At 39.9% G+C, this 20,722-nt stretch overlaps 7 gene segments (V, D, J or C); 4 read left to right on the top strand and 3 right to left on the bottom strand.

The window, feature by feature from the left end:
• Window positions 1-3,069: 3,069 nt before the first annotated feature.
• On the bottom strand, window positions 3,070-4,445 carry LOC111585336 (Ig kappa-b4 chain C region-like). The segment is given in 2 exon segments: window positions 3,070-3,585; window positions 4,386-4,445. A coding segment is annotated over 1 exon segment (273 nt).
• A 1,160-nt stretch (window positions 4,446-5,605) lies between these two features.
• On the top strand, window positions 5,606-6,163 carry LOC111585331 (Ig kappa chain V region 2717-like). The segment is given in 2 exon segments: window positions 5,606-5,733; window positions 5,841-6,163. Coding segments are annotated over 2 exon segments (375 nt in total).
• A 1,000-nt stretch (window positions 6,164-7,163) lies between these two features.
• Window positions 7,164-8,539, bottom strand: LOC111586197 (Ig kappa-b4 chain C region-like). The segment is given in 2 exon segments: window positions 7,164-7,689; window positions 8,480-8,539. A coding segment is annotated over 1 exon segment (273 nt).
• Window positions 8,540-9,336: 797 nt separating this feature from the next.
• Window positions 9,337-9,892, top strand: LOC111585960 (immunoglobulin kappa variable 4-1-like). The segment is given in 2 exon segments: window positions 9,337-9,472; window positions 9,549-9,892. Coding segments are annotated over 2 exon segments (393 nt in total).
• Window positions 9,893-12,928: 3,036 nt separating this feature from the next.
• On the bottom strand, window positions 12,929-14,323 carry LOC129348415 (Ig kappa-b4 chain C region-like). The segment is given in 2 exon segments: window positions 12,929-13,447; window positions 14,248-14,323. A coding segment is annotated over 1 exon segment (276 nt).
• A 1,144-nt stretch (window positions 14,324-15,467) lies between these two features.
• Window positions 15,468-16,025, top strand: LOC111585959 (Ig kappa chain V region 3547-like). The segment is given in 2 exon segments: window positions 15,468-15,595; window positions 15,703-16,025. Coding segments are annotated over 2 exon segments (375 nt in total).
• Window positions 16,026-19,423: 3,398 nt separating this feature from the next.
• On the top strand, window positions 19,424-20,047 carry LOC129348414 (immunoglobulin kappa variable 1-39-like). The segment is given in 2 exon segments: window positions 19,424-19,510; window positions 19,692-20,047. Coding segments are annotated over 2 exon segments (375 nt in total).
• The last annotated feature ends 675 nt before the right edge of the window (window positions 20,048-20,722 follow it).

The following is a 20,722-nucleotide window of genomic DNA, read 5'->3' on the forward strand; positions in this document are numbered from 1 at the left end:
AAAAGTGTCGTACAAAAACCTCCCTCAGTCAGACTGAACAGAAACTGAACTGACTGATACACTTCACTGAACACACACACACACACACACACACACACACACACACACACACACACACCCACATACACACAGACAGGGAGACTATGACGGCCTTCACTGGACTGCTAAGGGCTGCCATCTGCTGAACATCTCCAAGACTAGGGAGATGGTTGTGGACTTCCACAGGTCTAAGCTACGGCCTGTCAGTATCAGAGGAGAGAACGTTCAAGTGGTGCAAACCTACCAAGATCTGAGCTGGTACCTCAATAACAAACTGGACCGGTCCACAAACACAGATGCTTTGTTCCAGAAGGGGCAGAGTCAGTTGTTCTTCCTCAGAAGACTAAGATCTTTTGATGTATGCAGTGAAATGCTGCATGTTCTACCAGTCAGTGGTGGCCAGTGTTGTTTTCTATGCTGTGGTCTGTTGGGGAGGCAGCGTGACTCAGAGGAACACCAGGTGAGTGGACAGGCTGGTGAAGAACGCTGGTTCAGTGCTCAGCAGGAGTTTGGACTCACCGAGGACTGTGGCTGAGACAAGCAAACACAACACAGTGCAGTCCATCCTTAACTAAGCCAGCCATCTTCTCCACAGCATCCTGGCTGGACAGAGGAGCAGCTACAGTGAGCAGCTTATCTCACTGTACCACAGGACTGAATGGTTCAGCAGATCTTTTATCCTCACAGTCATCACACACTACAAACCTTGGTCAAAAGCAGTGGCTCATGATCTGACCTGTTGGCTGCTACATTCCTGTGACTCAATTCAGCCAAGCAATAAACAATTACCCTGAGCCCATCAGGACCCATGCACCACCCCCTCCTATATACACTTTAGTTCTATATTTCACATTGCACCTTGTACTTTATAATACTCTATTTAACGGTAATTGTTACAACCCCGGCTCGGGGGGGAAGCAACATAAACAGTTGTAGGTGGTAAAAATCAAATTATTTATTGCAGAAAAGTTTGAACAAAAATGTGCAAGATACTATACAAATGAGGCAAAACTAAGGAAGAGGGCTGGTGGGTGCTGCTCAAATTAAAGAAAACAGCAAAACACAAGAAGAGTTCTCATAAGGAGAACTTAACACTATACTACAATACAGTCACTGTGGACCAAAGAAAAAACGGAACAAAAAGCCTCACTACCTGGGAACTGACACAAAACAAAACTACATGGGAGTCAGCACCCCTAATCCTGGTGAAACTAGACAAAAGAAAACTACCTGTAATGAAATGACGCTGTATCAGTTTTTAACTCTAATCCTGGCCCAATTCCTACCACACAGTCTATCTGCCTCAACCACACAGAAACACAGAATGACACGCTAGAAGTCAGCTGCCTCGTTCAGTTGAACTGCCAACTCTTTTAAAAGAGTTTTCAGTTGGTCAGCCTGGTGAGCGCCGCACCAATCGCAGGACTCCTGGTTGCAGTCACGCCTCTGCCGTCGTGGTCCAACCAGGGAGTGGGGATCACACAGCCCTATTTGCATCGCCACAACATATGGTTAAAACACACACACAGGATAGGAGGCGCTGGCCGTAACAGTAATCCATAATCTCATTGCAAATTTCCTCTTGTGGGACCAATAACAGATATTCAATCTATCTGATAACATTCTGTTTATTGTAAATGCCACCAATGTGCACCTTATTTTAAATATCAACAATTTTTGCACGTCTATAAATATCAGGAACTTATTGCTCTTCGTTCGACCAGCAATTTGAATGATAATAGCATGCTCTTTTGTACATTGTTTCCTATCTATCTATCTATCTATCTATCTATCTATCTATCTATCTATCTATCTATCTATCTATCTATCTATCTATCTATCTATCTATCTATCTATCTGTGACCTACTGATTAGCTATCGTGCCATACAGCTGTGGGGGAACTAATGATTGGTTTGGCCATTGCAGCAGGGGGTTCAAATTGATTGACGGACATAGCTCCAGTAAACTCCTGAACACTCCTGGACAGGTACGCGCTGTGCAGCACGCGAAACACTGGTAAGCTTTAGATTTTGTATTAATATTGTTTCTTCTTTTAAGACCAGTTTTCCGGCTTATCGGCGGCGTCATGCGCGTGTAGCGTCGGACAGCCGAGGTAACCAAAATGTTTGTTTATGTTTATTGTTATCGTTCTGTTGCTTGATTGTGGTTAAACATTTCTTTGTTTCGTTACAGTTTTGCCTCTGTTGCCTTGTCTTTTTGCTTGTTTATTTTGTTGTTTCTTTCTTTTAGTTTGTAGTTGTTTTGTCTAGTTCTGTATTAGTTTGCTTGGTTCGAGTTTAGTTTCGTTTCTCATCATGTGTGTTTATCTTTAGGTTCTTGTGGCTGTGTTCTCTGGCTCAGTAATCAGGTTTCTCCCCTCCATAGCTGCGTAGGGCCTGTGTGACTGTCAGTTTTAATAACTGCATTCATAATAACATTACTGTGTGTGTGGTGAACATATTTTTGTACCAGAATAAAAATTGTATTTATATTTTTCTATACACGCCTCTGTATTCATTTGTGCACGTACCTGTGTTTAGTAGGGGAAACCCTCTGTTGAGAGGCAGGATTGTTAACATTCTTAGGGTGGAAGTCCCTCGGTGGCGTTGTCGGTTCTGTGTTAAAAGAAACCAGAAGACCCTCACCAGTCCTAACTTGGTTACACATCTATCTACAGAATTTTTAAATAAAATTAAGGAATTAGGATTGCCTTTGTGTTGTACCCATTTATGTGCATGATGATGTGGTCTTTGATTTATTAAATACTTGAAATCTACTAATCTACTGTCAGGTTGCTGATTTATTTAATGGTGATTTCAACATGTTTCCTTCACTATTTGTAGTTTCTTTGTTGTGTCAATACAAAATGAGACATTATGTTGAACTGTTGCAGTGAAAAATTCTCATGCGTTTTAACGAAGTTACTACAAAAAAAACTTGACTCTTCATCACATTGTCGCATCAAGTTCATGTTTGCATGTTTTAACTGGAATAAGACGTTTGATTAAACAGTAAAATCCTCAGAAACATTTTTGATTTGAAGACGACCATCTTTATTATGTGAAAACATGAGCTGTGGCATCATTAGGAGGAAAATAGGACTATTTGAATCTTTATTTAGTTTGATGAGAGACAGAAAGAGAGAGAGTTCCAGAGAGCAGACAGAGAGTCAAACCAGTATGAGAGTCCCAGTGAGTGAGGTCAGGACTGGGAACACTGGTCTCTCCTCAGTGTCTGTGAGAGTGGAGTGTGGGAGCCCTGGGTGGCCTCACAGCTCACAGAGACCACCTTCCTCCACTGGTCTGCAGGGAGCCTCAGGGTGCTGCTCCAGCTGTAGTGGCCGTCCTTCTCCAGCACCCCGGGGCTCCTGCTCTCCTCCCAGCTCATGCTGCTGCTGCTGCTGCTGCTGCTGCTGCCGTCCACCTTCCAGGACAGACTCCAGTCTGAGGGGAAGCCCTTGTTGGCCAGACACATGAGCGTGGCCTTCCCCTGCTGCAGCTCCTCACTGGAGGGGGGCAGCACCGTCAGGGTGGGAGGGACATCACCTAGGAGACACCAATCAGCTTAGAGGACAGGGAGCACACAGCTGTCACTCAAACATCACACACGTGGACACCTTCAGTGTGACACGCTGGATTCAGTCCTTCAAGGAGTTTGTGTCTCATGCTTTTTCTGCTCCAGCAGTCACTCACTCACTCACACATTGTTTCAGTTCCCTTTCAGAAAGCTCTCATGTAAATCAGCTCAGAGAGAATCATCTCACAGTTTCACCTCAAACATGTCCAACTACTCTGGAAACTAAACAAGTACATGTGGAAACATTCACAAGTTTCACTGCAAAATCACTTCAAAGTCTGGACTAAATATTAAAGTATTTAGTAGAAACAGAAAAATACAGAAAGTTATTTGAATAATATTCAGAGTTTTTCTGTGGATTTGAATCATAATTTACTAAACAGGTCAAATCATTTCATCCAGATGTAGAAACAATTTATGATCAAATGAGGAAGTTCAGATATTTTTTACACATTTTCAAATATAAATCTGTATCGACACTCCATCCAGGATTGAAGAACATGAATTTATTGATATTATCTTATAAAAAATTAACAGCGGGACCAATGATGTTTTATCAAATCCACATTTCAAGTTTTGTAATTTCTCAATCATGTAAACATTGAATTTCATCAAACCTGATCAGAGTTAGCATCTATGAGGAGGAATTCAAACTTTAGTACATGAAGTTTTTCTGAATTCAAAAATATTTTACAACTGGTCAGATTCTGAACTTTTAAAAGATATTTTAAAAATTAGTATTTAGTAGTGACTGAAAATATAAACTTACTTCCAACATCCAGTCTGGTTCCTCCACCGAACGTGTACCACAGTGATACAAACTGATTGAGTCGCGGTACAAAAACCTCTGACTGTAGAGAGACACGACTCTGACTTTGTCAGACTGAACTAAACCTACAAGCTCTCAAGATTCTACCATTAAAACCAGAAAGAATCATTTAAACTCTGGACCATCCACATGATTTATACTCAATGTAATTAATTTTTACATTTCAATATTGACAGAGAGCTTTGATTATGAGTCCAAAATATTTGTAACAGATTAAAATTTTCCTTTTCTGATGAAAAGAACAAGAGATAAAATGAAAAGAAAAAATCCTCCTGAAATGAAAGATCTTTAAATTGAACTTACTTCCAACATCCAGTCTGGTTCCTCCACCAAAAGTCCACCACAGTGATACAAACTGATTGAGTCGCTGTACAAAAACCTCTGACTGTAGAGAGACACGGATCTCTGACTTTGGAACAAACAAACTCACCAAAATCATTCACTGTTTGTCTCATTTTGTCAGCTGGTATGAAAACTGAAAATAACACAGAGCTGCAAATATCCATAATTTACATTTTATTTTAGTATATTTCAATTAAAGAATTTTATGGGTAAATATTAATTTTCAAAAGAGAAAATAAAAAGCAAAAACATGAATATTTCATACATATAAACTGTTGAATATATCATTCATGTAAAATTCAGTACACATTTATGATTGATACTGTGATAAATTGATTCATCCACTGATAAACTTTCAAAAATTCTTCTAAGTCAAAACAAAGCTCCAGTGTTCTGGGAGAGTTTATCATCCTGACAGCAGAAATGTAGCGTTTTTAAATTTCACAGAGTTTTTTTTTTCTTAAGATTGAGATGATAAAGGGTTCATACACATAAAGTATTTAAAAGAGAGACGATATCAGCAGTAAGTCCAGACATATTCCCAATCAATTCCGTAAATAATTAAATAATCCGCTGATAAACTCTCACTAAATGTTTGAAGAAGAAAGGAAATGTTTTAAAACAAGATATATCCAGAAGACTAAACCTGAATACAAAATCTTGTTCCTGATCAATATTCTGATAAAGTGATTGATGGATTGATAACCAGCATCATCACATTGATCCAAGTCCCTGTTGGAGTGAGTCAGACATTTCCATAGAGAACCACTTTGCATCAGCAGCACCATGCTCCAGTGCTCTGGGAGACTTTATAGTCCTGACACTTGAACACTGGATGACTGACAGCTGTCCTTCATCACAACAGAAGACACACAAATCCTCCTCATCAACAACATGACTCTGATCTGCGTCCTCATCTGGACTCTCCTCTGCTGCTGCTTCACAGGTAAAGTCCAGAGAATCCAACTCCTCTCCTCTATCAACATCCGTCCCTCTCAAATCAAGCCCACAGAACCATGATGCTGCTTTCTCTTTGTGTCTCTGTATCCTCAGAGTCCAGAGGACAGGTCACAGTGACTCAGTCTGGAGCAGTGAGCTCTGCTCTGGGAGGCTCCGTCACCATCAGCTGTAAGACCAGTCAGGATGTTTATGGCTCTAGCTATTTACACTGGTACCAACAGAAAGATGGAGGAGTTCCTAAACTGCTCATTTACTACACTAGCAGCAGAGCATCAGGGATTCCAGATCGTTTTACAGGCAGAGGATCAAAGTCTGACTTCACTCTGACCATCAGTGGAGTCCAGACTGAAGATGCAGCAGTTTATTACTGTCAGAGTGGTCACTACATCAACAGTCAGTGGTTGTTCACACAGTGAAAAAGCGTCGTACAAAAACCTCCCTCAGTCAGACTGAACAGAAACTGAACTGACTGATACACTTCACTGAACACACACAGACAGACAATGTTACCAAGCAAATTAAATATGACTTGTTCTGTTGCAGCTTCTCATCATCCATTTAAATCCAAACATAATCATTTGCTCTTTTCTGATTGGTCAGAAAACCAAGAAAAGTGACTGTGGGACAGTAAATGAGAATAAACTGTTATGACACAGATCAGCATCAGAAACCAAACAATCAAAGATGTCATGGCCCAAAAGCATCTGTAAATCCCTCATTACTGTAAAATATAATAGAAAATGTAAAAATCTAAATGATGAAAAGAAAACTTCAATATTAAGTGTAAACATAAAAGGTCAAATAATAAAAATGTGTAAGTCAGAAAGTTAATTCCTGATGTTGGAAACAGCAGTTGTGGAGCTTTCACAGATCTTCCTCAGCAGAATAAATCACCCAGTTTTCAGTGAAATGTAAATGAATGAGAGTTTGTTAGACTGGACAGTATCTAATTCAAACAGTCAAGGAGGCAGGTGCAGTCTATCTATCTATCTATCTATCTATCTATCTATCTATCTATCTATCTATCTATCTATCTATCTATCTATCTATCTATCTATCTATCTATAAAGACTTTAAATAAAATTCAAATATCAAAGATTGTCATTGTGTTGTACCCATTTATGTGACACGATGATATGGTCTTTGATTTATTATATGCTTTAATTCTATTGTCAGGTTGCTGATTTATTTAACAGTGATTTCAACATTGACTTTACTTGTCACTGTTTCCTTTATTAATCATAGTTTCTTTGTTGTGTCAATACAAAATGAGACATTATGTTGAACTGTTGCAGTGGAAAGTTCTCATATATTTTAACAAAGTTACTGGAAAAAAAATCATTCATCACATTGTAGCATCACTTTCATATTTGCAGATTTTAACTGGAATAAGAAGTCTGATTAAACAATAAAATCCTCAGAAACATTTTCGATTTGAAGACAAATATCTTTATTACGTGAAAACATGAGCTGTGACATGATGAGGAGGAAAATAGGACTATTTGAATCTTTATTTAGTTTGATGAGAGACAGAAAGAGAGAGAGTTCCAGAGAGCAGACAGAGAGTCAAACCAGTATGAGAGTCCCAGTGAGTGAGGTCAGGACTGGGAACACTGGTCTCTCCTCAGTGTCTGTGAGAGTGGAGTGTGGGAGCCCTGGGTGGCCTCACAGCTCACAGAGACCACCTTCCTCCACTGGTCTGCAGGGAGCCTCAGGGTGCTGCTCCAGCTGTAGTGGCCGTCCTTCTCCAGCACCCCGGGGCTCCTGCTCTCCTCCCAGCTCATGCTGCTGCTGCTGCTGCTGCTGCTGCTGCCGTCCACCTTCCAGGACAGACTCCAGTCTGAGGGGAAGCCCTTGTTGGCCAGACACATGAGCGTGGCCTTCCCCTGCTGCAGCTCCTCACTGGAGGGGGGCAGCACCGTCAGGGTGGGAGGGACATCACCTAGGAGACACCAATCAGCTTAGAGGACAGGGAGCACACAGCTGTCACTCAAACATCACACACGTGGACACCTTCAGTGTGACACGCTGGATTCAGTCCTTCAAGGAGTTTGTGTCTCATGCTTTTTCTGCTCCAGCAGTCACTCACTCACTCACACATTGTTTCAGTTCCCTTTCAGAAAGCTCTCATGTAAATCAGCTCAGAGAGAATCATCTCACAGTTTCACCTCAAACATGTCCAACTACTCTGGAAACTAAACAAGTACATGTGGAAACATTCACAAGTTTCACTGCAAAATCACTTCAAAGTCTGGACTAAATATTAAAGTATTTAGTAGAAACAGAAAAATACAGAAAGTTATTTGAATAATATTCAGAGTTTTTCTAAACAGGTCAAATCATTTCATCCAGAAGTAGAAACAATTTATGATCAAATGAGGAAGTTTAGATATTTTACACATTTTCAAATAGAAATCTGTATCAACACTCCATCCAGGATTGAAGAACATAAATTTATTGATATTATCTTGTAAAAAATTAACAACGGGACCAATGAAGTTTTATCTAATGCACATTTCAAGTTTTGTAATTTCCCAACTTAAGTCATTTCAATCATGTAAACACTGAATTTCATCAAACCTGATCAGAGTTAGCATCTATGAGGAGGAATTCAAACTTTAATACATGAAGTTTTTCTGAATTCAAAAATGTTTCACAACTGGTCAGATTCTGAACTTTTAAAAGATATTTTAAAAATTAGTATTTAGTAGTGACTGAAAATATAAACTTACTTCCAACATCCAGTCTGGTTCCTCCACCGAACGTGTACCACAGTGATACAAACTGATTGAGTCGCGGTACAAAAACCTCTGACTGTAGAGAGACACGGATCTGTGACTTTGGAACAAACAAACTCACCAAAATCATTCACTGTTTGTATCATTTTGTCAGCTGGTATGAAAACTGAAAATAACCCAAAGCTGCAAATATGTATAATTTATTGTTTCATTTAATATATGTCGATTTTAAATTATTCTGGGTAAATATTAATTTTCAAAACAGAAAATAACAAGCAAAACATAAAGATTTCATACACATAAACTGTTGAATATATCATACAAGTAAAATTAAATACACATTTATAATTGATTCTCTGATAAATTCACTAATCCATTGATGAACTTTCAAAAATTGTTGTAATCAAAAAATAGCTCCAGTGTTCTGGGAGAGTTTATCATCCTGACAGCTGAAATGTAGCGTTTTTAAGTTTCACAGAAGTGTTTTCTCAAGATTGAGATGATAAACTATAAAAAATGCTCATACACATAAAGTATTTAAAAGAGAAACAATATCAGCAGTAAGTCCAGACATATTCCCAATCAATTGTGTAAATAATTAAATGATCCGCTGATAAACTCTAACTAAATGTTTGAAGAAGAAAGGAAATGTTTTAAAACAAGATATATCCAGAAGACTAAACCTGAATACAAAATCTTGCAAAATGTTCCTGCTCAATATTCTGATCAAGTGATTGATGGATTGATAACCAGCATCATCACATTGATCCAAGTCCCTGTTGGAGTGAGTCAGACATTTCCATAGAGAACCACTTTGCATCAGCAGCACCATGCTCCAGTGCTCTGGGAGACTTTATAGTCCTGACACTTGAACACTGGATGACTGACAGCTGTCCTTCATCACAACAGAAGACACACAAATCCTCCTCATCAACAACATGACTCTGATCTGCGTCCTCATCTGGACTCTCCTCTGCATCACTCAGGGTGAGGAAAATGGTTTTTCTGTGATGTGAAATCATGTAAGTGTAGCTGAGTTTCATTGTTTCTTCTCTCTCCTCAGGCTCTGTTGGACAAAATGTTGTTTTGACTCAGTCAGCAGCCAAATCAGTGCAGCTCGGTCAAACTGTCTCTATTGACTGTAAAGCCAGTACTAAAGTAGCTCTCTACTCTGGTTCACAATATTACCTGGCCTGGTACCAGCAGAAAACTGGAGAAGCTCCAAAACTCCTGATCTATGTTACAACAAGCAGAGCTTCTGGAATCTCCTCCAGATTCAGTGGAAGTGGAACAGGGAATGGAGTGGACTTCACTCTGACCATCAGTGGAGTCCAGACTGAAGATGCAGCAGTTTACTACTGTCAGAGTTATCATTACATCAACAGTCAGGATGTGTTCACACAGTGAAAAAGTGTCGTACAAAAACCTCCCTCAGTCAGACTGAACAGAAACTGAACTGACTGATACACTTCACTGAACACACACACACACACACACACACACACACACACACACACACACACACACACCCACATACACACAGACAGGGAGACTATGACGGCCTTCACTGGACTGCTAAGGGCTGCCATCTGCTGAACATCTCCAAGACTAGGGAGATGGTTGTGGACTTCCACAGGTCTAAGCTACGGCCTGTCAGTATCAGAGGAGAGAACGTTCAAGTGGTGCAAACCTACCAAGATCTGAGCTGGTACCTCAATAACAAACTGGACCGGTCCACAAACACAGATGCTTTGTTCCAGAAGGGGCAGAGTCAGTTGTTCTTCCTCAGAAGACTAAGATCTTTTGATGTATGCAGTGAAATGCTGCATGTTCTACCAGTCAGTGGTGGCCAGTGTTGTTTTCTATGCTGTGGTCTGTTGGGGAGGCAGCGTGACTCAGAGGAACACCAGGTGAGTGGACAGGCTGGTGAAGAACGCTGGTTCAGTGCTCAGCAGGAGTTTGGACTCACCGAGGACTGTGGCTGAGACAAGCAAACACAACACAGTGCAGTCCATCCTTAACTAAGCCAGCCATCTTCTCCACAGCATCCTGGCTGGACAGAGGAGCAGCTACAGTGAGCAGCTTATCTCACTGTACCACAGGACTGAATGGTTCAGCAGATCTTTTATCCTCACAGTCATCACACACTACAAACCTTGGTCAAAAGCAGTGGCTCATGATCTGACCTGTTGGCTGCTACATTCCTGTGACTCAATTCAGCCAAGCAATAAACAATTACCCTGAGCCCATCAGGACCCATGCACCACCCCCTCCTATATACACTTTAGTTCTATATTTCACATTGCACCTTGTACTTTATAATACTCTATTTAACGGTAATTGTTACAACCCCGGCTCGGGGGGGAAGCAACATAAACAGTTGTAGGTGGTAAAAATCAAATTATTTATTGCAGAAAAGTTTGAACAAAAATGTGCAAGATACTATACAAATGAGGCAAAACTAAGGAAGAGGGCTGGTGGGTGCTGCTCAAATTAAAGAAAACAGCAAAACACAAGAAGAGTTCTCATAAGGAGAACTTAACACTATACTACAATACAGTCACTGTGGACCAAAGAAAAAACGGAACAAAAAGCCTCACTACCTGGGAACTGACACAAAACAAAACTACATGGGAGTCAGCACCCCTAATCCTGGTGAAACTAGACAAAAGAAAACTACCTGTAATGAAATGACGCTGTATCAGTTTTTAACTCTAATCCTGGCCCAATTCCTACCACACAGTCTATCTGCCTCAACCACACAGAAACACAGAATGACACGCTAGAAGTCAGCTGCCTCGTTCAGTTGAACTGCCAACTCTTTTAAAAGAGTTTTCAGTTGGTCAGCCTGGTGAGCGCCGCACCAATCGCAGGACTCCTGGTTGCAGTCACGCCTCTGCCGTCGTGGTCCAACCAGGGAGTGGGGATCACACAGCCCTATTTGCATCGCCACAATATATGGTTAAAACACACACACAGGGTAGGAGGCGCTGGCCGTAACAGTAATCCATAATCTCATTGCAAATTTCCTCTTGTGGGACCAATAACAGATATTCAATCTATCTGATAACATTCTGTTTATTGTAAATGCCACCAATGTGCACCTTATTTTAAATATCAACAATTTTTGCACGTCTATAAATATCAGGAACTTATTGCTCTTCGTTCGACCAGCAATTTGAATGATAATAGCATGCTCTTTTGTACATTGTTTCCTATCTATCTATCTATCTATCTATCTATCTATCTATCTATCTATCTATCTATCTATCTGTGACCTACTGATTAGCCATCGTGCCATACAGCTGTGGGGGAACTAATGATTGGTTTGGCCATTGCAGCAGGGGGTTCAAATTGATTGACGGACATAGTTCCAGTATACTCCTGAACACTCCTGGACAGGTACGCGCTGTGCAGCACGCGAAACACTGGTAAGCTTTAGATTTTGTATTAATATTGTTTCTTCTTTTAAGACCAGTTTTCCGGCTTATCGGCGGCGTCATGCGCGTGTAGCGTCGGACAGCCGAGGTAACCAAAATGTTTGTTTATGTTTATTGTTATCGTTCTGTTGCTTGATTGTGGTTAAACATTTCTTTGTTTCGTTACAGTTTTGCCTCTGTTGCCTTGTCTTTTTGCTTGTTTATTTTGTTGTTTCTTTCTTTTAGTTTGTAGTTGTTTTGTCTAGTTCTGTATTAGTTTGCTTGGTTCGAGTTTAGTTTCGTTTCTCATCATGTGTGTTTATCTTTAGGTTCTTGTGGCTGTGTTCTCTGGCTCAGTAATCAGGTTTCTCCCCTCCATAGCTGCGTAGGGCCTGTGTGACTGTCAGTTTTAATAACTGCATTCATAATAACATTACTGTGTGTGTGGCTGAACATATTTTTGTACCAGAATAAAAATTGTATTTATATTTTTCTATACACGCCTCTGTATTCATTTGTGCACGTACCTGTGTTTAGTAGGGGAAACCCTCTGTTGAGAGGCAGGATTGTTAACATTCTTAGGGTGGAAGTCCCTCGGTGGCGTTGTCGGTTCTGTGTTAAAAGAAACCAGAAGACCCTCACCAGTCCTAACTTGGTTACACATCTATCTACAGAATTTTTAAATAAAATTAAGGAATTAGGATTGCCTTTGTGTTGTACCCATTTATGTGCATGATGATGTGGTCTTTGATTTATTAAATACTTGAAATCTACTAATCTACTGTCAGGTTGCTGATTTATTTAATGGTGATTTCAACATGTTTCCTTCACTATTTGTAGTTTCTTTGTTGTGTCAATACAAAATGAGACATTATGTTGAACTGTTGCAGTGAAAAATTCTCATGCGTTTTAACGAAGTTACTCTAAAAACTTTAACTCTTCATCACATTGTCGCATCAAGTTCATGTTTGCATGTTTTAACTGGAATAAGACGTTTGATTAAACAGTAAAATCCTCAGAAACATTTTTGATTTGAAGACGACCATCTTTATTATGTGAAAACATGAGCTGTGGCATCATTAGGAGGAAAATAGGACTATTTGAATCTTTATTTAGTTTGATGAGAGACAGAAAGAGAGAGAGTTCCAGAGAGCAGACAGAGAGTCAAACCAGTATGAGAGTCCCAGTGAGTGAGGTCAGGACTGGGAACACTGGTCTCTCCTCAGTGTCTGTGAGAGTGGAGTGTGGGAGCCCTGGGTGGCCTCACAGCTCACAGAGACCACCTTCCTCCACTGGTCTGCAGGGAGCCTCAGGGTGCTGCTCCAGCTGTAGTGGCCGTCCTTCTCCAGCACCCCGGGGCTCCTGCTCTCCTCCCAGCTCATGCTGCTGCTGCTGCTGCTGCTGCTGCTGCTGCCGTCCACCTTCCAGGACAGACTCCAGTCTGAGGGGAAGCCCTTGTTGGCCAGACACATGAGCGTGGCCTTCCCCTGCTGCAGCTCCTCACTGGAGGGGGGCAGCACCGTCAGGGTGGGAGGGACATCACCTAGGAGACACCAATCAGCTTAGAGGACAGGGAGCACACAGCTGTCACTCAAACATCACACACGTGGACACCTTCAGTGTGACACGCTGGATTCAGTCCTTCAAGGAGTTTGTGTCTCATGCTTTTTCTGCTCCAGCAGTCACTCACTCACTCACACATTGTTTCAGTTCCCTTTCAGAAAGCTCTCATGTAAATCAGCTCAGAGAGAATCATCTCACAGTTTCACCTCAAACATGTCCAACTACTCTGGAAACTAAACAAGTACATGTGGAAACATTCACAAGTTTCACTGCAAAATCACTTCAAAGTCTGGACTAAATATTAAAGTATTTAGTAGAAACAGAAAAATACAGAAAGTTATTTGAATAATATTCAGAGTTTTTCTGTGGATTTGAATCATAATTTACTAAACAGGTCAAATCATTTCATCCAGATGTAGAAACAATTTATGATCAAATGAGGAAGTTCAGATATTTTTTACACATTTTCAAATATAAATCTGTATCGACACTCCATCCAGGATTGAAGAACATGAATTTATTGATATTATCTTATAAAAAATTAACAGCGGGACCAATGATGTTTTATCAAATCCACATTTCAAGTTTTGTAATTTCTCAATCATGTAAACATTGAATTTCATCAAACCTGATCAGAGTTAGCATCTATGAGGAGGAATTCAAACTTTAGTACATGAAGTTTTTCTGAATTCAAAAATATTTTACAACTGGTCAGATTCTGAACTTTTAAAAGATATTTTAAAAATTAGTATTTAGTAGTGACTGAAAATATAAACTTACTTCCAACATCCAGTCTGGTTCCTCCACCGAACGTGTACCACAGTGATACAAACTGATTGAGTCGCGGTACAAAAACCTCTGACTGTAGAGAGACACGACTCTGACTTTGTCAGACTGAACTAAACCTACAAGCTCTCAAGATTCTACCATTAAAACCAGAAAGAATCATTTAAACTCTGGACCATCCACATGATTTATACTCAATGTAATTAATTTTTACATTTCAATATTGACAGAGAGCTTTGATTATGAGTCCAAAATATTTGTAACAGATTAAAATTTTCCTTTTCTGATGAAAAGAACAAGAGATAAAATGAAAAGAAAAAATCCTCCTGAAATGAAAGATCTTTAAATTGAACTTACTTCCAACATCCAGTCTGGTTCCTCCACCAAAAGTCCACCACAGTGATACAAACTGATTGAGTCGCTGTACAAAAACCTCTGACTGTAGAGAGACACGGATCTCTGACTTTGGAACAAACAAACTCACCAAAATCATTCACTGTTTGTCTCATTTTGTCAGCTGGTATGAAAACTGAAAATAACACAGAGCTGCAAATATCCATAATTTACATTTTATTTTAGTATATTTCAATTAAAGAATTTTATGGGTAAATATTAATTTTCAAAAGAGAAAATAAAAAGCAAAAACATGAATATTTCATACATATAAACTGTTGAATATATCATTCATGTAAAATTCAGTACACATTTATGATTGATACTGTGATAAATTGATTCATCCACTGATAAACTTTCAAAAATTCTTCTAAGTCAAAACAAAGCTCCAGTGTTCTGGGAGAGTTTATCATCCTGACAGCAGAAATGTAGCGTTTTTAAATTTCACAGAGTTTTTTTTTTCTTAAGATTGAGATGATAAAGGGTTCATACACATAAAGTATTTAAAAGAGAGACGATATCAGCAGTAAGTCCAGACATATTCCCAATCAATTCCGTAAATAATTAAATAATCCGCTGATAAACTCTCACTAAATGTTTGAAGAAGAAAGGAAATGTTTTAAAACAAGATATATCCAGAAGACTAAACCTGAATACAAAATCTTGTTCCTGATCAATATTCTGATAAAGTGATTGATGGATTGATAACCAGCATCATCACATTGATCCAAGTCCCTGTTGGAGTGAGTCAGACATTTCCATAGAGAACCACTTTGCATCAGCAGCACCATGCTCCAGTGCTCTGGGAGACTTTATAGTCCTGACACTTGAACACTGGATGACTGACAGCTGTCCTTCATCACAACAGAAGACACACAAATCCTCCTCATCAACAACATGACTCTGATCTGCGTCCTCATCTGGACTCTCCTCTGCTGCTGCTTCACAGGTAAAGTCCAGAGAATCCAACTCCTCTCCTCTATCAACATCCGTCCCTCTCAAATCAAGCCCACAGAACCATGATGCTGCTTTCTCTTTGTGTCTCTGTATCCTCAGAGTCCAGAGGACAGGTCACAGTGACTCAGTCTGGAGCAGTGAGCTCTGCTCTGGGAGGCTCCGTCACCATCAGCTGTAAGACCAGTCAGGATGTTTATGGCTCTGACCGTTTAGCCTGGTACCAACAGAAAGATGGAGGAGTTCCTAAACTGCTCATTTATTATGCTAGCAGCAGAGCATCAGGGATTCCAGATCGTTTTACAGGCAGAGGATCAAAGTCTGACTTCACTCTGACCATCAGTGGAGTCCAGACTGAAGATGCAGCAGTTTATTACTGTCAGAGTGGTCACTACATCAACAGTCAGTGGTTGTTCACACAGTGAAAAAGCGTCGTACAAAAACCTCCCTCAGTCAGACTGAACAGAAACTGAACTGACTGATGCAGTTCACTGAACACACACACACACACACACACACACACACATACACACACACACACAGACGATGTTAACATAGAAACTATACATGACTTTTCTGTTGCAGCTTCTCATCATCCTTTCAGTTCCCATAATCAACGTGTTCTTTTCTGATTGGCCAGAAAAGGCACTAGAACTGAATGTTTCCAGTTAACGAGAAGAAACTATTATGATCTTTTACCAGAGCTTTATAACTATTTATAATTTTGTCAACCCTGTTCAAATAAAAGACAAGACAACGACCAGCATCAGAAATCATATAGTTAAGATGTCATGGCCCCAATAGAATCTGTACAAACCCCAGTACCATAAAATATCATTTAAAATACATAAAAGTAAATGACTGATCTTCCTCAGATGTTCCCCACATGGTTGCACTCTCCCCTTTGATGTTGTATCGATGCAAATATTCCTGTTGAGGGATTAATAAAGGATCATTGGGTTTTACACTCCCCAAAATTTACTACACTAGCAGCAGAGCATCAGGGATTCCAGATCGATTTACAGGCAGAGGATCAAAGTCTGACTTCACTCTGACCATCAGTGGAGTCCAGACTGAAGATGCAGCAGTTTATTACTGTCAGAGTGTTCACTACATCAACAGTCAGTGGTTGTTCACACAGTGAAAAAGCGTCGTACAAAAACCTCCCTCAGTCAGACTGAACAGAAACTGAACTGACTGATGCAGTTCATTGAACACACACACAGATCCCAAAACGAGTTCAGTATCTTAAATTATTTTTATAGAAATCAAATTCTCTTTATAGCAGCTGTTCAGTTTTCATTCAGGTCCCATAATAATCACGTGTTTTTATCAGATTCACAAACAAATCAAGAGAAGAAAACCTGTATCTGTTCATCATTTATTGTCCTTCCAAGACACAGATCAGGCTCAGAAACCTTCATTATCAATGTTAAATTTTTGTTTCATCAAATTTTATCCATCTAGCACCAACTAACAACACGTCTCACCTTTAGATACGTCACATAGAAGTGAAACAGAGAAAATAACAAACAAAAGTTTCCTTTGGTTGCCTTTGAACAACAGTAGACAAGGAAGAAAAATTCCTTTTTGCTAGCCGGGAAGGACCAAAAAAAGCAAAAAATAATTAAACTCCTGCAGAACCAGTTTTAGGAAGGGTGAAAATCTGCTTAACCAGTAGGGCGAGGATCAGTGGGGACAGAGAAAAAAGATACAGATTAAAAAGACAATACATGAAAGGCAAACACTTTGTAAGTCAGTGAGGCCAGTAACTGCAAATTAGAGATGTGTAGCTCCAGATCCAGACACCTGCAGAAAGGACAAAACACAAAGTACAGAGACACAAGACACAAAGTTAGTGATGCAATGGTGGCTTATAAATGTAGACAGAAAGATGAGAGTAAAGGAGAAGATGTTTAGTGAATCATGAGAAGTTGTGCAGCAGTCCAAACCTAAAACAACACAAGTAATGGTTCATGTGATCCTGAGCAGCCCTAACTATAAACTTTCTCAAAGAGGAAAGCTTTTAACTAATCTTGAAAGTAAAGAGGATGTCTGCCTCCTGAACCCAAACTGGGAGCTGATTCCACAACAGAGGAGCTGAAAACTGAAGGCTCTGTCTCTTGTTCTAGTTTGGGAAACTCTGGGAAACACAAGTAAACCTGCAGCACTGAGAGCACAGGGCTCTGTTAGGATAATATGATACAATTAAGGTCCTTTATGATATGATGGAGCTTTGTCACTAAGAGATTTAAATGTGAAGAGGAGGATTTTAAACTCGATCCTGGATGTTACAGCGAGTTGGTGAAGAGACACTAATATGAGTGAAAACTGATTAATTATGCTATAGTTAGAAGAACGTTACTGGTCATTAGAGGTCATCTAGGTTTCTATGCCCTAAACACTGCTTTAAGTTTGACTAAATGATTTGTATCCTCTGGCATCATGAATAAATAGAACTGGGTGTCACCTGCATAGCGATGAAACTTTATACAACTAACTGATGTAAATGGATGAATTATCACTAACATGAACAAACAGGAATATGTCTGATAAATATGATTTAAACCAGCCTAGTGTTGTACTTTTAATCGAGATTACATGTTTGAGTGTTTATTATAAAATGTTGTGATTGGACCCCAACTAATGGAGACAATAATAATCCAAACAAAAGAAAACCGTGCTTTAAAGGGATGCACAGGTCTCATCGGAGCTCCTGGTTCCACCACCAGTGTTGATTTTATCTTGTTTGCTGTCTGTGTGTTTGTCTCTCCTCTCCTGTTGTCTCTCCCCTTTACCCTCACCCCAACCAGTCGAGGCAGATGGCTGCCCTCCCTGACTCTGGTTCTGCTGGAGGTCTCTTACATTTAACAGATTTCTGTTTCTCCATTGTTGTCAATCTTTGGATTTGTGGGTTTTCCATGTATAATTTTCTCAAGATTCATTTTTGTTTGAGAATTCTAAAAATTTGAAACTAAAGTGATATTGAAGGATCTAAACTGTGATATTTAAATCAGTCAGGCAATTCAAATGGATCCCCCTGAAACCTTTGTGAAATCAGACCTTTATGCCAAATGTCATTGGAGGCAGGTTCAGTATGTGGCCCATCTTTTCTGGTATAGATGGACAGAGGAATATCTTCTGCTGCTCCAAGAAAGGCAAAACAGGAAAAAAAATGAGTAAGAACAGGAGTGTTGGAGACGTTATTCTGGTGGTTGACCCCACTGCTCCAAGAGGGTTATGGCTATTTGGCAGAGTGTGAGGGACCAAGTCAGATGGAAGAAGTCTGATCTGCTCAGTGAGGCTCCAGACTAAGACTGAATGATTCATAACCAGTGTGAGCTGCTTCCTACACACTGATGGATGACAGGAGTTTCTTCACACAATCAGTGAGGGATGTAGTGCAGATTATTGCTTACATTGTGTCTCCTTTGTTGTAATTCATTGAAGTACCTGATTCTATGAAGGATAAAAACAACAGGACTTATTCATATGTATTTTGGGTTTTCACTTCACTCTTCACACATCCTGCATTTCTCCAACTTCAGCCTCAGTGAGATACTGAAAGAGTTTCTGTCTCATAAACCTCTAAACTCCTCCACAACATAACTGACATCTTGTCTTACTCCTGAGTGGAGATGAAGTTCTCTGCCACAGATTGTCTCTCATTAGGTGATGGATGATTGCAGTAGTCAAAGCAGTGAGCAGGAAACAGCCTGATGTGTTGAGGACAGCTGCAGCTGACTGACTCGGTGTGTTTGCATATGTGTCCTGCCTCTGTGCTCCCAGACGTTAAGAGCTCAGTGTTGATCAGTGTCTGTTCAGGCCTTTCACAGACTCTCACACAGCGGCAGTACAATGATCATGTTTGGGACTCTGCTGCTGGCCACCCTGGGGCTCCTTGTTCAGGGTGAGACTCTGCTGAAAACTCTGCTTCAGGATGATGGAAAAACACTGAAACCAGCAGCATGGACTTTTATTCCATCTGTTGTCCATGTTAAAGAAATGATCCTCATGTGTTTGGATGCTGATCATCTTTCTCCAAGCTGGATTTGTCTCAATAACTCTTCTCCTCTTTTTCATGTTTTCAGGCTCATCAGGACAAATCACTGTGGCTCAGTCTGCTGGATCTCAGTCTGTTGTTCCAGGACAGAGAGTCTCCATCACATGTAAAGTCAGTCCAAGTACTAGTTACTGTTTCAACTGGTACCAACAGAAACCAGGAGAAGCTCCCAAACTCCTCATTTACTGCTCTAGCAGTCGTCAGTCTGGAGTTTCTGATCGTTTCAGTGGAACAAAATCTGGAAATACTGACTTCACTCTGACCATCAGTGGAGTCCAGACTGAAGATGCAGCAGTTTATTACTGTCAGAGTGGTCACTACATCAACAGTCAGTGGTTGTTCACACAGTGAAAAAGCGTCGTACAAAAACCTCCCTCAGTCAGACTGAACAGAAACTGAACTGACTGATACACTTCACTGAACACACACAGACAGACAATGTTACCAAGCAAATTAAATATGACTTGTTCTGTTGCAGCTTCTCATCATCCATTTAAATCCAAACATAATCATTTGCTCTTTTCTGATTGGTCAGAAAACCAAGAAAAGTGACTGTGGGACAGTAAATGAGAATAAACTGTTATGACACAGATCAGCATCAGAAACCAAACAATCAAAGATGTCATGGCCCAAAAGCATCTGTAAATCCCTCATTACTGTAAAATATAATAGAAAATGTAAAAATCTAAATGATGAAAAGAAAACTTCAATATTAAGTGTAAACATAAAAGGTCAAATAATAAAAATGTGTAAGTCAGAAAGTTAATTCCTGATGTTGGAAACAGCAGTTGTGGAGCTTTCACAGATCTTCCTCAGCAGAATAAATCACCCAGTTTTCAGTGAAATGTAAATGAATGAGAGTTTGTTAGACTGGACAGTATCTAATTCAAACAGTCAAGGAGGCAGGTGCAGTCTATCTATCTATCTATCTATCTATCTATCTATCTATCTATCTATCTATCTATCTATCTATCTATCTATCTATAAAGACTTTAAATAAAATTCAAATATCAAAGATTGTCATTGTGTTGTACCCATTTATGTGACACGATGATATGG

The sequence above is a fragment of the Amphiprion ocellaris genome, unplaced genomic scaffold (assembly GCF_022539595.1).
Source record: "Amphiprion ocellaris isolate individual 3 ecotype Okinawa unplaced genomic scaffold, ASM2253959v1 Aocel_unscaffolded170, whole genome shotgun sequence".
Lineage (NCBI taxonomy): Eukaryota > Metazoa > Chordata > Actinopteri > Pomacentridae > Amphiprion > Amphiprion ocellaris.